This window comes from Ctenocephalides felis, unplaced genomic scaffold (genome assembly GCF_003426905.1).
Source record: "Ctenocephalides felis isolate EL2017-DRISC unplaced genomic scaffold, ASM342690v1 CF-g0.4_SCAFFOLD_01886, whole genome shotgun sequence".
Classification (NCBI taxonomy): domain Eukaryota; kingdom Metazoa; phylum Arthropoda; class Insecta; order Siphonaptera; family Pulicidae; genus Ctenocephalides; species Ctenocephalides felis.
The window spans coordinates 78,345,613-78,360,849 of NW_020538040.1; the positions used below are offsets into that span (position 1 = coordinate 78,345,613).

The window sequence follows — 15,237 nt, forward strand, 5'->3', positions numbered from 1 at the left end:
GAAATGTTAGTGCCTAGTGGGTGTGGTAAGCCGACGTGTAAGTTAATCTTAAATAGTAGTAGAAATATATGTAAATATGGTAAAAAGTAAAAATTTATGAAAAGAACAATTAAATAAGTTAAAAACAAATATATAATACGAATATTTTGCGCAATATTTTATCCGATGCTGAAAAATCTAAATTTTCTTTCAACAATGACAAAGATTTTCACTATATAATCAATCAATTTTGATAAAGTTGCAAGTCTGTAATGGTCACTCATTATTATTATCGAAGGTAATATATTGCTCATCAAGAAAATTTTTTATTTACGATTTACAATGATCATTGCAGTGATAAATATGTAACTGGGATAGGTTAGCTTCCCAATATGTGTAAATATTTGACATAATGAATAAGAATTAAGATTAAGCTACTTTAGAAATTGATTTTTTTTTTATTTCAACAGCTTATTTTGAAAATAACATGTTCGCTTCTCACCAATAGCCACCAAAAGTCAATGCAATTTACAATTGATGCTATACACGTGATAAGTCATTTATTGAATTTTTATAATAAAATCACTTTTCTTAGACCTATAATATTTTGTGATTAGTAGCAACCATGAACTTTTTTGCAATTTAAAGTTTCATTCAAATCTTCAAAAAAAAATTTTTTTAACAATTTACAAAGAAATCATCCAATCTTTACAAAAAACTGATGAGTAAGATTTTCAACTAATCTTGAAAAAAAATTAATATTCAAATTGGTTCAGGATTTGTGGTGAGAAAGTTCATAAAATTTCCACTTACATGCTAATTATAAAGAAACAAAAGTCCGATTGTTGCCAAAAAATCTAACTAATCAACACGATTGTTTTTAATCTATTCAGCTGTCGACCAAATGCCAAATTTTGGATTACGTTTACATACACAATCATGCAGCAACAGGTACTTTTTCTAATTCAAAAGTCAAACGATTCAGTTTAGCTTGAAACGTCGAGAAAACGTAAAATTAGCGTATCGGATTTTTTTTTTGACAACGAACTTCTTTTTCGAGAGGTTGAAAAATAATCAACATGAAATCATATACATACTTTATATCCCATACTTTCTGTTATAAATATATTTTTTTATAAATTAATGAAATATATATATATATATATATATATATATATATATATATTTGATATAATTAGATTGAATTTGACAACTGAAATCATCTTGTGCTAATGAAATGATTGATTTTCCTTATCTATGAATTGATTTATCGTATTTAGTGATTATTTGTATCTATGATTGATTCCTTATCTATGGATTTAATCATACTTTATATTAATAACTGAGAAAAATTCATTTAACGTAAGAAAGCCAAGTACTTGGTGCAGTGAAAATAACAGAATTATTTATTATATCTCGCTCAGTTAGTCATTTAATTACAATATCTCAAATACATACGAAAAAAGAACAATTTAGAAAGAAGTTTTATAGACTGTTCACTTACTTTTTTGCTAATTCCAAAGCCATTTCTAATAGCTTGGCTAATCATCTCGCAAACCACTTCATCGAGTTTATTCCAATGGCTTTTGTAAATTTTTAATATTAAACTACTTGTCGTAGGACCGTAATATTTCAGTATATGATCTTTAGGAACATAGTATCTATAAACATAAAAAGTTTCATCTTTTTTTTCAACAGGTTATTGCGAAAAAACGGCCGATCGGTGTCCGACATATCTTTCAAATAATTTTTCAATTTTTAAAATCAATTCAGAATAGCGAACTAATAAAGCGTGGATAATTTTCTTTCACTTTTGTGCTATTTACAGAGAAACGAATTGACTGATCTTCGTACAAAACTGACAAAAGCTAGTTACCTTATCAAGTTACATCGAATGGCTTTCAAACTTTTGAAATCGATCCAGCCGTTTTTTAAAAGTCAAAAATCGGTACACACACACATACTTTTTTCAAAATTTCGTATCATTGGATTTAGAATGGTTTGATACGTCGATAAAATATAAAACTAAAAAATCGATTTTTTTGACGAAAACATAAACTTCTCCTTCGGAAAGTTTAATAATCAATTATGTAGCAAAAATGTATTTTTGTGTTAATAATTCTGTAATCAATTATTAATTTAATATATGGTAAATATCATGCATATTCAAACAATAAGTCTAAAAATTTAAAGGACATTTCAACTTAAGAATTTTTATAAACTTTGGGGCGCGTAAAAATCTAATTTTATCGAAAAGTTCAAGGGAGAAAAAAGTAGTTTTAATCATCTGCGTAATTTAGTATTAAACAACAATTTAAATTTGTTTAAATAAGTTGAAAAAATTAATTAAACTCAAATCCAAAAGGCTACGATTTAAAGAGCATAGTATCCACTGTTTTGTTTATCTATAATACGAAATTAATAATTTAAGTAATGATGATATTAATTTATATATTATCTATTGAAACAAAACATTTTATAAATAAATCTGAGCGAATACTTCATGCAATTCACAAGACGAATTAAAATAAGTATGTTCCACCCACTAAGAATTTTTATAGAAACTTCGTACATAATAGTTTATTTTAAAAATATTACTTAATAAGAATGATTAAATATTACAAAAAAATGATGTCATGTGCATAATTGGTGGTTTAATAAATGATTACGAATTAAAAAATAAGTATGTTCTACCCACTATAAGAATTTTTATAGAATCTTCATATATATTTTATTTTAAAAAAATTACTTAAGAATGATTAGGTTTTACAAAAAAATGATGTTATCTGCATAATTAGTGGTTTAATGAATGATTCAATATAAGTTATTTTCGATACGTTTCTTGTCGCTAGAATAAATGGGACTATATTTTGCTACCTGATCAAATTATTATTAGAAAGTTTGTGCATCACATGTATTTATAATCTAATTTTTATGTTTCGTTAATCAATCAAGTCTCAAAACCAACCTACTTTCTGTAGTCTGATTTATCGTACCAGTAATATAATATTATCGATGAAGCGAGCAAATATTTTCAAAATGGAAAATATTATAAAAAAAATGAAAACATACCATAAACTAGTAGTACATTTGTTTTTTTTATAATGAACACTATAGGGTATTAGGTAAACAATTTGTTATTGTAATGGTGACAAAAACGCAATCGTGGAAATACCATTTTTGTGATAATGTCAATTAGAAGTTAATTTACCCTAATATTAAGCACAATTTTAATTAATAAAGTCAATGGAATACTAAATGGAATAATAATATTAATATCAATTTATACAAATCAAAGTAATGTAATAAAATATAAATTAGAAATCGGCATTCTCCAAATATTTTAATAAAAATTTATAAAATTTTATTATTTTATTTTAATAAATATATAAAAGAAACTAATTAGTACTATGAAAATACAAATTAGTTATCAAAGAAGGAATTTAGTTAATTTATGTATTTAGTTTATGTTAGTTTTTCTTGTTATAACTAGTGGTAGATGAGCATTGCCTTAAGACAAATTGCTGGAACTTCCTGAACCAAAATATTATGAAACTTTTTGAAAATTTTGCCTTAAGACAAATTGCTGAAACTTCCTGTACCAAAAAATTATAAACTTTTTGGAAATTTTGAATTTGTTTTAAATCGATCACGCTGCGTAGCTATTTTAGAGACGAAATGCGCCTAAACTCCATTAAACATTATGAAAATTATAATTCTGTTACGAAGACCAATAAAAATGTAAACAAAATTTATACTTGTTATTAAAATCTCTAAAATATCTAAAATTTGATATGCATATTGTCTTATACTCGCATATGATTTATGACCGCCAAAAGGCTATTGGATCTGCGAAACTCTTGTACTTGCCTTCTCAATAATTTAATGAATTCTTCATTCCGTCAATACAAATAAAATGTTTTTTGGATCATTTAAATTTATTTGTGTTCTTTCGAGACCGTCGACGAAAGTTTGTATCCGCGCATACATACATACATACTACACATACACACATCCATTTTTTCTGAGGTATGCCAAAATGTTCAGAATGCTTTGAAATGTAAAGATATGCAAAAACAATATTTTTGATTAATATAATTTACCCTGCAAAAAGTTAAATATAAAATTTTAACGATAACCGTACAAAAATTCAAATTCATAAAACAAATAACTTCTACGCAATATGTTCGTGCAAATATTTCTACCAATTTAATTTCGAAAATAGTATATTGAAGAGATTTTTTAAATAAAGTACCACATTCTACCAGAAGTGTCATAGTAGTAGAAAAATAGATACTCAGACATGATCGGAAAAATAAATAAGTCTGCCAGAAGTCTGCCTCGGTCCTAATTGCCTTGAAAGTTTATTAGATCAATTTATAACAGAAAAATGAGAAAAATTCATTTAAAGTTTTCTTATAAGTAAAAATCTATTTTTTCCTTCTTTGCACTATAATTACAGTAAAAATTATATATTATCACTAGACGTAAATTATAGGTTTACGTATTTTTCTTAGATTCAGTTAATTAATTATGACAAACAAAAATTCATTTTCTATGCTATCTAATTATTTTAACAAACAATTATTTTTTTTCATAATCCCTACTACCATATATAATATATTAATAATTATTACTGAATAAACAATTATTCATATTCTGACTGAGATACAAATGACACCCCGGGGAAAATGAAGCCCTCCATCATATTATTCATAGTTTGCACCTTCATAGCACTTATGACAATTTACTTATTATTGAATATATGTATACAAAAGTACTTATAAATGAGAAAAGAGACATGATTAGTAGAGTCAGAGGACTAATAAACATGTAGAACTCAAATAAAGAATCTGAGTACTTTTAAGTACAAGAAGAAATTTATATAAATAAATTATAAAAATTAAAATTAAATTCTAAAAAATTAAGTGAGAAGTGCTTTTAACTTATCGAAACACTGGTTAATTATCCTTAATTATTGGTATAAATACCGTATATGGCGCCGTTTTGAATACCATGTAAAACTATGATGAATTAGTTTTTTACGTAAACAGAGGTTTTTAATTACAAATCGACAAAAGGATCAAAAAGTCGATGATTAAAACAATAAAATCGTATTTGTTTATGTTCAAAAATAAATTTTAATAGTAATAAAACTAGGAATAATTTGGTTGTGAATTTTTAGCAACTTATAATTAGTAAATTCAGTAACGAAAAATCTAAATTTAACTGCAATTAATAAACTGCAATTAATAAACTGCATTAATATTATACAGTCAAATTCAAAATGTCGAATTTCTTCTCATCACAAGTATCGTACTGGTTATATATATATATATATATATATATATATATATATATATATATATAATCTCTGCAGCGGAAATTAGACTGTTTCTTATTACGTATAATTTTTTGGCTACTTAAACACAACTTTTTTACATAAAACATTACTTCAACAACTTTATATAAATATTATATAAGACGGAGGAAACGTCGCCATAAAACCTTAATAAGTCTTAGCGAAAAACATGAGAAGTAACAAAAACTCAGAGTGATCTAAATAAATGAAAATTCGTATAGATCTAACTTTATATCTATAAATTTAATTCCATATATTTTCAAACCCATATTATAAAAGAATTATAAATAAGTTTCTTGATAGGGTGATCGGTAAACCAATTTTCAATGTTAATAAATGAACTTGTCTTAATTTAAAGAAGAAAATTTCTTAAAAAAAACAATAGAGTGTTAGAGATAAACAACTCTTAATAAAATTATAATCAAACATTTTAAACAAAAAAAAGAATTACGTAACATTATGTAAATCTGAATAGCTTTTCAGTGTAAAAATTTTACAAATGACGATTGACCAGTTATCTACCTGGTTAAAAATTATTAATGAAATTGCGAAGTATTGCAAAAAGATGAAAAATGTGGATTGAAAGTATTAAATTTTAATTTCGCATTAAAAAAATTAAGAAAATTGATCCATTAAATAAAAAATAAGTGTTATATTTGAAATCTTGATAAACTCATTTCTTTATGTAACATTGAGCGTTTTCTGAACAATCTCGATCTAAATTTAGCCAAAAAAAGTTAACTGGCAGAAATCAATATGAAAAATGATGAAATGACTATAATATTTTTTGCAAAATCAGGGGTTGTGGTAAGAGAGTGCAAATTTAGGGTAATATGTATTTTTATATACGCATTATAAATAAATATGATTCACAAAATAAAAAAAAAATCTTGAGAGTGGTAACCCCTACTACTTGGTTTCAATCAAAGTATGCGAAAACCTGTCCGGGAGTGCACCTATGAGTTTTCCAAATGTTCACGGAGATTGGATGAATGGTTTATGAATGCATTGGATATACACAGGCAGACATACATACACACGTACATCCATTTATAACATATCAATGTGTCCTATACTTAAATAATTTTTGTGTGCTTTATTAACTTCCCGTAGAGCAAGTTATAGTAATCGCAAAAAAATCGAAAATGAAAATTTTTATATATCTTTACGTTTCAAAGGTTTCTGAACATTTTGGCATACCTTAGAAAAAATGGATGTATGTGTGTGTGTGTGTATGTGTGTGTGTATGTATGTGCGGTACAAATTTTCGCCGACGATTTCGGGAACACGGATCAACCGATTTGAATAATTCAAAAAACATTCGATTCATTTTGATAAGGAGACGTGCTGATTAGTTTTTGGCGAAGGCAGGATTAGCCGTTCCGAAGATACGGGGCAAAAAGTGCCGAAAACGGTAACTCAGTTTTTAAGAGAACGGAGCGTCCGATTTAAATAATTCAAAAAACATTTGACTTGTATTGACAAGATGAAGAATCGATAAAATTTTCATAAAGGTAGGTCTAGCGGTTTCGGAGATATGGAGCAAAAAGTAAAAAAATTAGCCATTTGGCGGTCAAAAATGATCATTAGACATATGCACATCAAATTATCAGATATTTTATAAAGATTTTAACAATAAGTATACATTTTGTTAACATTCCTATGGGTTCCGTACCAATGCTTATGCGTTAGACAGCGACGCGGCGCTTACGCGCTTTATATTTTGTCCCTATGCAGTTAAATCAGTACGATTGCTTTGAAAAAAAAGTTCAGATCTTCCACAATATGTCAAAATAAAGAAAAAAATTTTTTTTTTTCAAAAAAAATAAGTTTCTCAAAAATCTTATTTTTTCAAAAATATTAATCGTTTTTAAAAAATTAATAATTTTTGGTACGGGAAGTTCCAGCAATTTGCCTTAAGGCACGATGCCTTAATTGCCTTAAGACAGAATTCCACTTACAGCTAGTTATTTTTTCTCAATTATATCTTCAGTAGTTTCGTTTCATTGTTAACTTCCCGCAGGGTAAGTTATAGTAATCACAAAAAAATCGAAAATGAAATTTTTATATATCTTTACGTTTCAAAGGTTTCTGAATATTTTGTAATGTGTGTGTATGTGTGTATGTGTGTGCGGATACAAATTTTTGTCGACGATTTCGGGAACACCGATCAACCGATTAGAATAATTCAAAAAACATTCGATTCGTATTGATAAGGAGAAGTGCTGATTAGTTTTTGGCAAAGGCAGGTCTAGCCGTTCCGAAGATACGGCGCAAACAGTGCCAAAAACGGTAACTCAGTTTTTAAGAGAACGGCGCGTCTGATTTTAATAATTCAAAAAACATTTTACTTGTATTGACAAGATGAAGAACTGATTAAATTTTTGGGAAGGGAGGACATATGTTGGACATATGTACATCAAATTATCAGATATTTTATAGAGATTTTAATAATGTATTCATATTTTATGTAATTTTTTTTTGGGTTCCGTACCAAGATTTACGGTACGGGAAGTAGCAGCAATTTGCCTTAAAGCACAATGCCATGCACCCCACTAGTTAAATTTTTAAATAATTTTTACCACTAAATTTCTCTTCAATTGTATTTTTGTAATTTTTTTTATATTTATATCTTTGAACAATACAATTTGTATCTTTGTATCTTTGTACAATCTATGCTCTAATCAATGAGCAAATCTAAATTCTTATATTCTCATATATGAAATTTCAGAATTTTTTGTTGTATTTCTTGTCAGTAAATGTATACATGTTACATATTTTTACTTCTTTTTCAATGTAGTTCTTAAAAAAAGTTTGAAAATTTCAAAAATTTCATTGACAATTTCGATGAAAATTCTTAAACATGTTCAAATTTTCAGCTACGATGAGCCAGTCGCTGACATCATTCATCCTGGTGGCAAATCTGCTGATAGCCGTCGGAAAGTACTTGCCGAAGTCGAATGTATCGTCGACGGCATCGCCGGAGGCGCCGTGCAAACTGCAGCAGCTACTCTGCGCCAACGGACGCTGCGTGGAAATGAATCGATACTGCGACGGGACGGACGACTGCGGAGACATGACCGACGAACCGAAACTATGCACACGTGAGTCTTATCGTAAATGAAAAGTCTGATACAAAACATTGTATCTATATTCATATGAAAAATTTTATTTCTTGGTATATATGCATACAAACAATTAATGTACCAAATTCGGTTTTACACCAACTCTTTACACTAATTGTAAGTTCACATTTAACTTTGAACGTGTTACTAAATGCGTACACCAAGAAGTTGAACACTAGGTGTCTCAAAAGTTTACGTCAAGCCAAAACGGGTGATAGTATTGACCCTAACTGTCAAGACAAAAAATTAGGCAAAAAAATTATTCTACGTTGTTTGGAAATGATGAGCTTTTAAGTGCAACCTAGAGCATTGGTGAAATTATGACCAATTTTCGGTTATTGTGGTCAAAGTTTACTAATTTTGTTCATTTCAACTCTGAAAACATAATCCTGAATAATATTTCTAAGACCACAGTAACAAATAACGTACGTAATTGTTCCAAGTTTTCAAGTATTAAGATTATTTGTTGAACTATGAAATAATTTTATTGAAATCGGTCGACTCTAAAAAAGCCTCTAAAAAATGTAGGGGGAAGTCCCGTAACGCCGGACGGAACCTAAAGCCGGATACTCTATTTAACAGGTATTATTTAAGCGCGTATAAATCTTTTTATTTCAAAATACAAGTGAAAGGGGCGCAAGGAGCACACAGGTGCAGGATCACGCGCTAAGACTCACCTGTGACGCACACGGCTACGGTGGGAGCAACCTTTTGTTGTTTTAGGCGCAAAAACACGGCGTCACCTAAATATCAATGGAAGTAATTCTAGTATATTTATGCATTTATGTTTTAGTTGCATTCAAAAATGAAAGTAGTACTTGATTGTTATCCGTTAAATGGTAGAATATTATTAGATATTTTAAACAATTTTAGTAGGTACCACAAAATGAACAAAATTGTCTGTCCCTTAGCACCGGACACTAAGTCGTCCCTTAGCGCCGAAAGTAAACATATTGATATTTCTTGTAAGAATTGACGTAATTTATTCTAACTATTTAATTTTGTTCTGTAAGAGTGCTAACGGTCACTACATAACCAACCCCATTTTTCGTATTTTTTAGTCAAAGAATAAAAATCTTATGATGAATGCTCCAGCTGAGAGCATCGGCGCGGCCCAGCCAAAAGTGTGGATAATTAGTGATTTTTTTTTGCAATATCTAAGAATATTCGACAAACACAAATGTGCATTCCAAAGTGTGGAGATGGCTATATATGTGTTCAATGCTGGTTATTTTGAAATGACCGGTAATAGGTGCCACTTTGTAAAATCATATATTTCGTTACCAAAGTTTGATTCATAATTATTGTTTAGTAAAGATTCCGTTTTTGTTAATTTAGTTTGATTTCTTACTTTGTTATTTAACATAAGTCATAATTTAATAAACATTTTGTAAAATATTTTTTGTTTTATTTATAAAAAACCTTAGGTGTCCGGCTCTCGGGGACTTACCCCTACTAAAGTGTGTTTACAAGCTCTATCAAAAGTAGGCGCATTTTATCACAGGATTGTAAAATAACAAAATACTTGGTAACTGTAATATTAAAACATTTCGACTAAAAAACTAAAAAACACTTTATAACGGCTAACACATTTCGCTCACATTTAGATCAAATGTTTCTGTCTTGCACATTGAAGCTAGCGCAAAATGCACTAGCCAAAATCATGTCATTTTAAGGTTTTTATTTATTCACTCAAAATTAGTCATCAAGTAATTTACTATTTAATAATCCCGATTAAATAAGCAAAGTTTTTTTATCAAACTTGCCAACACATATTAGTACATCCTTTTTAAGAATTATTTTTAATTAAGAAGAGCTTCTCAAAGTCGACCGATTTAAAAAAAAAAAAAAATTCAAAGTTCAACAAAAAGCTTTAATTCTTGAAAAATTGGGTCAATTGGGTTATTTTAAATGTGCTTCTGAAATGTTATTCATAATTACGGTTCCAAAGTTTAAATAAACAAAATTAATACAAATCAACCTGAATAACCAAAAAATGGTCATAATTTCACCAAAGCTCTAGGTTGCAATTTGTGCAATGATATCGGGTTTTACTTGAAAATATAGATAGTAATATGTTTCCAAGTAAAAATAACCCTTAATCAGCATTTTTGCATAAAAAAGAAATTCACCACCATTGCAGAAATTTTAGTAACAAAATTCATCCCATAAAGGTAAGGCAATTGTTCGGTTTGCCTTCTATAAAAGGTCATATCACCAAAATAGCTCTTGGAACCTTTGAGTTCTGATCGCTGTTCATATAATAGAAAGTATATATATGAAAAATCATGATAGTCTGATCATTCAGTATATTTTGTATTTCAAATGTTTTTCCTCTTTGCGCGTCTTCCCAAAAGGACACCTGAATGTCATTTGTGTTTTTCTTTCGCATTTTCAAATTATTGATAGGTAAATAAAGCATTTATAACATCCCGTCTTGCTTCCTATGATGATGAATTTCTATAAACATTTGGACCATCGATGCCAGTTTTTACTCTTCCTTGAAATCACTACTACTATATATATACTATAGACTATATTTTTCACATTATAATTTAAAAGTTCAGATGCTGTTTATTGAACTATTTCTTCGACATCTACATTTACCTTTACATTAAACAAATCGCAGAATAAAAGTAGAAAAAAGGAAAAATCTTCGGGATGAATTAAAACTGCCCAAAACGAAGCAGCGTTAAATGGGGTGTCACTGTATACATAATACTTATTAGACAAGGTATTTTGTAATAGAACTCCTGATTGGGAAAAAGAGTAATGCAACACATATTTTCTAGCAGCAAAATAACCCATGAAGTCCATGTTTAACATATCAGTATTATCTCCTGCACATTACTTGTTCATAATATATGATACATATAATGCAGCATTATTATTTGAGTATCTTCTAGTAATTTTGAATTCGCCTACCGGATGTTTATTTTGATAGGTTTTTAATCACCGAGAAGTTTATTGGATTTTAAATTTTAATGAGACGGAAACAATGATTATGCACATTGTAATCGGAAATATGATTATGATTTAAAGAATTAATTATAAGAAAAAATACAGTTATACGAGTATATGAGACGTAGGAACAACATCGAAATCTTGAAATACTAAAAAATGTGCAAAATCATACGTATCAAATAATTTATAATTTCGCAAGTTATTTTATTAAAATACTGTATGAAAATTATCAGTTTTTAGAATACTATATTGGCAACCAAATATAATATCGGATTTAATAGAATAATAAATAAAAATGAAAAAAATGAAGGTATATTTAATTAAAATAATAAAATGATAAATAAGTAATAAAAAATATAATTAACGTGAAAATACTCAAAATCTTTGATTATATTTGCGAAGATTATCATGACATTAGTGTTCAGACATTTTTTGTTGCATTAATTTATGACATATTTACATTCTTTTATATTCAAAATTATTATTTTTAAATTGAAATGTTCATTAGTATATATCAATATTTGTAAACTATAGATAAAGGCGGCCCGTCATAAAATTTATAAAATTAAATGCGACCCGTGAGTTAAAAAAGGTAAAAAGACTGTTCTCTTTTTTAATTTTTGTATTAGTAATTTTCTAAATACGTTAAAACGACCGATCAATTTATAAAGCAAAATTTTCATCAAACATAATAAACGACATATTACACTTTTCTATGTAAAGATAAAAAACCTATCACGACGCTAACAAAAGGTATATATATATATATATATATATATATATATATATATATATATATATAACAATCAACCCCTTATGCGTTTTAGAAAATGCTTTGAACTTACATTCCGAAGACAATAAATACAGATTTTATTATAATTATATCTACGTTACTGTAACGTCCAAAAATTTATATCAAACAAATTTTATTTAATTGCTAGTACATCACTCCCGAGGTAAGGATTAACTTTAATGGCATGAAAACAACAATAACTCTACGTACGGTAGTTTTACAAAAAAAAGTATCTCAAATAAGGTTTATCAGTTTTCAAAAACCGGTTTTTTGGCGAAAATTATGAAATTCGAAAACCAGTTTTTTAGTGAAAAAAGTCGGTTTTCACTGTATAAATGGAAAATGACAAATATAGCCAAATATAAAAGATAGATGATAGGGTTTTGATTCTTGAAATCATATCGGTTCAATAACATTTGATATCTTATCAGTCTGCAATGGTTCCCAAAAAGGTTTTGTATATATTAATTTAGATTTTTATACCAGTTTATATAAAAATTTAAATCAGTGCGACTTCTTCTTGAAGAAGTAACTTCCTCTTCTCGAACTTAAAAAAGAGTTTTAAACCCTAGAAGCCACAAATTAAAGAACAAACTTAGAATTATTATATCAGGCTTTAAAAACAATTAAGCATAATTTGGTCGCAAGTATGAGTGTATTTTCTATTTCAGGAAATATTGCGAGTAAACAAAGGAAACGTCTAAGTAGCAATTTGATAGTCGTTCTAAGTTATTTTAAATCATATTTTATTAAACAAAAAAACACTTAGAATGTCTAGAATTGAGTTTAGGTCGAGCGTTCGACAGGTAAAGATCGAGGTGAAACTGATACAAATAATATTAGATAACAAATAATAAACGTGGTATGAATCACAGGCTCGGGCCTGCTGATTTGCGGGTACCGATATCCAGCAACAATAGTGTTTTGAGCACAGAAGTTGAAACTGGCATTAAAATAAGTAATGCAGTGCAATTAATTAATAATACGGATTATACAGAATATGATATTACCTAAGGTATTGTTCATAGTAAAAATGAAATTCTAAGTGATAATCATGTTGGAAAATCAGTTAATTCGACTAAAGTAAATAGCGTTAAATCGGATATAAATGTTAAAAATAGTGATAGTAAAAATATTAAAAAAAGTGGTGTAATTAGTAGTAATAAGTCAGAAATAAGAAAAGATAGTAAAAAAATGGATAAAATAAATAGAATGAAATCGGAAAGGAATACGTTAAATAAAGATGTAATTAAAAAAAATATAATGGAATTGAATGAAGAGCAAATAAAAGAAATGATAAATATTAATAAAGACAAAGCAAGGGAAAATTTTAAAGAAGCGATTAAAAACTGGATTGATATGGTAATTGAAGAAGAAACTAGTGGGGCAGTCAGTGTAAATAAATCTCATGAGGATAGTAATGATATGGTTGTTGAGGAAGAAGTCGATATAGATCAAAAAGAATTGTCAGCTGTAAAAGAATTCGAGGAAAATCATAATAATATTGCAGTTAAAGAAAATTTTAATAAGAATTTCAATACGTTAACTAGCGTAATGAATTTCTATAGTGCATTAGATGAAGGGCCTTATGAAGTTTATGCAGAATCAGAAAATCAAAATCTAGGTAACTACCATAGCGTTGCGTTGGGAAGAATGATTTATAAAAATTCCCCAGCATTAAGTAATAATATAGAAAATTTCACAAAAATTGGCAAAAACAAAATTAAAATAACATTCAAAAATTTTGAGTTTGCAAATAAAATAATTAATGAAAATTTTTTGAACAAAAACAAAATAAAAGTATATATTCCTAAACATAAATTATGTAGAACAGGTATAATATTTAATGTTGACTCCGAGATGGATGAGGAAGAAATTAAACAAGTCATTAAATCAGAAATTGAAATAATTGATGTGAAGTGTATAAAAAAAGAAATACAAGCCATAGTTTTAACAAATCGCAAATGGTTAAAATTATGTTTAAAGGAAACTATTTACCAGATAAAGTTTCGATATATTCTGTGAAATTGCAGGTGAGTCCATATATCCAAAATGTTATTCAATGCCACAAATGCTGGCGGTATGGTCATATCAGAGTACAATGTAAAAGCAAAACTAGATGTCGCAAGTGCGCTAGGGAACATAGCACGGATATATGCCTCATTGAAAAAGATTTTGAATGCGCGGTGTGTCATAAACAACATGAAGCAAATGATAAAATTTGCGAAGTGTTTCAATATCATAAAAGAATTAAAGAATTAATGGCCTTTCAGAATATATCATATTCTGAGGCCAAATTTATCCTTCGCAATCAAAAATATGCAGAATCAGCTAAAATAAATCATTATAATCCGGAATTTAAAAATTCATTTCCTAGAGTTAATGAAACGGCTAAATTTGAAAATAATTTTAGACATAAGAATAAGTACGAATTGCTAAGCCATCTTCAAGAGCAAGAAATAAATATAGAACCAAATAAGTTAATGGCAATGAATAAACCTAGGCGAATAATTGAAAGAAGGCAAACAGTAAATGTCAGATCTAATAATCAAATGCATAATAAGAATTTAAATCTAACATTGGGTGTGAAAAATTCAAATAGTGACGAGAAATCCGGTAAAAATTCAGAATTGGGAGAAATTAAAAAAATACAAATACAGTATGATGAATTATTGAAGAAATTGAGGGAAAGATTCAAGATTAAAGAAGGTGATGATATAGATGAACTTTTGGTAGAAGCTAAAAATGATGTTGATTTAATTTGCGAAAAGTTAAACTTTGAAGAATCTAGTAAAAACATTGCCCATAAAAATACAGTTGGAGTTGGCAATAATACATCAGTATGAAAATAAAAAAATAAATAAAAATGTAAATAGTTGAATAAATTTTAAAATTGAAATAATAAATCTCTTAATGAATTTTGACAATGGATTATTGGATCTTTTAATGCAAATAAAACAAGTTTGCAAATTTTTATATAGCAACATAAAATTGATATTATATTATTATCTGAA

The 15,237-nt window shown here is 27.9% G+C and overlaps 2 protein-coding genes across 4 annotated transcripts in view; one reads left to right on the forward strand and one right to left on the reverse strand.

Moving 5' to 3' along the window:
* The window catches only part of LOC113378719, a 120,466-nt gene that overhangs the window by 58,755 nt on the left and 46,474 nt on the right, over window positions 1-15,237 (reverse strand). The gene's annotated exons all lie outside the window — the stretch shown is intronic.
* Window positions 1-15,237, forward strand: part of LOC113375396 — a 40,807-nt gene that overhangs the window by 7,822 nt on the left and 17,748 nt on the right. The window contains 1 exon segment of the mRNA XM_026615332.1: window positions 8,221-8,445. Within this exon segment, the coding sequence (XP_026471117.1) occupies window positions 8,221-8,445 (225 nt within the window).